Source organism: Eutrigla gurnardus, assembly GCF_963514095.1.
Source record: "Eutrigla gurnardus genome assembly, chromosome: 13".
In the NCBI taxonomy this organism is placed as follows: domain Eukaryota; kingdom Metazoa; phylum Chordata; class Actinopteri; order Perciformes; family Triglidae; genus Eutrigla; species Eutrigla gurnardus.
Window position 1 is genome coordinate 13,326,285 of NC_139936.1, and position 2,082 is coordinate 13,328,366.

At 40.2% G+C, this 2,082-nt stretch overlaps 1 protein-coding gene across 1 annotated transcript; it reads left to right on the top strand.

Moving 5' to 3' along the window:
- LOC311023228 (uncharacterized protein) lies at positions 1-2,082 on the top strand. The gene is made up of 3 exons (XM_084024931.1): positions 1-155; positions 713-817; positions 1,052-2,082. Exons 1-3 carry the CDS (start codon positions 110-112, stop codon positions 1,204-1,206), a joined length of 306 nt encoding a protein of 101 aa, XP_083881057.1. The 5' UTR covers positions 1-109; the 3' UTR covers positions 1,207-2,082.

Below are 2,082 nucleotides of genomic sequence, written 5' to 3' on the forward strand. Positions count from 1 at the left end.
AGAAATGCAAATCCAAATGCAAAGAAGAAGTTAGGCTGAAAGAGGAAGGCTTCTCTCGACTACTCCTCTCACTTGGCTGTTGAACAATCTGCTTTTCTCTCTGTCCACGATGCAACTTTTTGGGGCTCTGATCCTGTTTCTCACTCTGTCTGCAGGTAATGACAGCGTTCCAGTTGGACTGTTGTGCATTGAATTAACATTGTAACTCTTTTTTTTTTTTTTTTAAATGATGGTAATGTTTAAAGCTAAAAAATGAAGTGGTGTCTGAAAGTAAAAGATAATGGTCTGATATGGTGGTAAACCTGCTTGTTCACTATGAGATGATGATACCACTGTTATCTTTGTCCATTGAGCTACAACCAGCAGTTGAGAAGAAGAAATGACAGGAATGATTACATCATATCTCCCTTCCTCCGTTCAATCTTGCAACATGTAAATGTTTGTGATTTTACGGCGGTTGGGTGTCAAAGTGTTTCTTGCTCTGAAGCATTGATTTGCTTTCGTCTGTCACAAACAGATGTCAGGAAAAGCAGTGGGTATATTCCCTGGTAAGAGTGCATGGCCGGTAGATCAACAGGGCGCTCTGGCTGGGTCTGTCACTTATTGCAAAACACCCACAACTCAACATGATCTCTGTGGAACTGGTTGAATAATAATAGCTATAATAAGAAGTCATGTGTACAATGTGCCACGATTTGTTGTCTCCATGCAGCATGTGGATTAAGATGCTACACATGCACAGCCGCTGAGTCGAAGTCCTGCACAGACACAAAATCCTGTCCAGTCATCTTCAACCGCTGTTTCTCTCTCAGAATGGGTAAGTTGTTCTTCCACTTCCGACTCTTCTTCAGCTAATATCGCACCAAACACCAAACAGCACAATGCATGCATTATGTCAGATAAAGACTAGAGATAAAACCTTACACTTTCTAAATAGACACAATAAAGCAGCAATCGAAAAACTGCACTCTCATCCCATTCATATTCACATTCATACCCATCATATTCTTTGTTAATTGGTTTCTGAGAGTTTCCCCATTGTGTTTTGCAGGTTATAACATAGTAACCAAGGGCTGCCAAACCAGCTTAGCATGTGGAGGTGCCGTGGCTTGCTGTGAAGGGAACTTGTGTAACAACGCCATACCAACTGGTGCCATTCCCATCCTCCTGCTGGTATCCTCAGCCATGATCGCATTCTCCCTCTGAGGTCATGGGATTTAAAAAAAAATAAAATGATATGCTGTGCTCCATTTTTTTTCTCTTTACAATTGCAAACTACAAACAGAGAGAGTGAGATGCCCTTAGATTCAGATTTTAAAACTAAAATCTAACTTGTTTTGAATTTGGAGTATACCATTTATTGTATATTGCCACCAGATGTTTTTTGGGGGCTTTGAAATGAAAGTGTGTTCATTGGTTGCAAAATAAATAAAAAGTCAGATGTTGATGGAGAAATCAATGGAATGGTTTGAGGTGAACCACTGCAACATTTACAGCATTTTATCTGCTACTACACATGATATCTGTGTCACTTTTAGTTGGTGTTGTTGTTGAACAGTTGAATTGAAATGTGAGTGTGAATGGTTGTCTGTCTCTATGTGTCGTGCCGTGATGGACTGGAAACCTGTCCTGTGCCGCATAATTTGAATAACATGCAAAGCCACCAACCCTATCCCACACAGATCTGTCTTTCTTCCACATTAAAGTTTCTTTTGTACACATTGAATTACATTCCAAGAGTTTTTCCATCATCTTGTGCATGTTAAAACACCATTACAGCAGGCTTCCAAACCAGTTTAGGAATGAAGGTGAAATGCCAGAGCCAACTGGTCCCAGTGCCATCATCCACTTACCCGGGAATCGAACCCACGACACTCTTGCTGTGAGGCGAGACTGCTACCCACCACCGTGCAGTGGAAGGGATCATTCTGCCAAAAACAATACTTTTACTTTTAAACTTTACTTGTATTTTCCTGTTTGTTTCTTTCTTTTATTTATTTTTACTTAGGTGAAACCTTGAATGTCGCACTATTGCTTTCTGACAGACTCAACGAATGAGGAAATAAATAAATGTGAGATGTT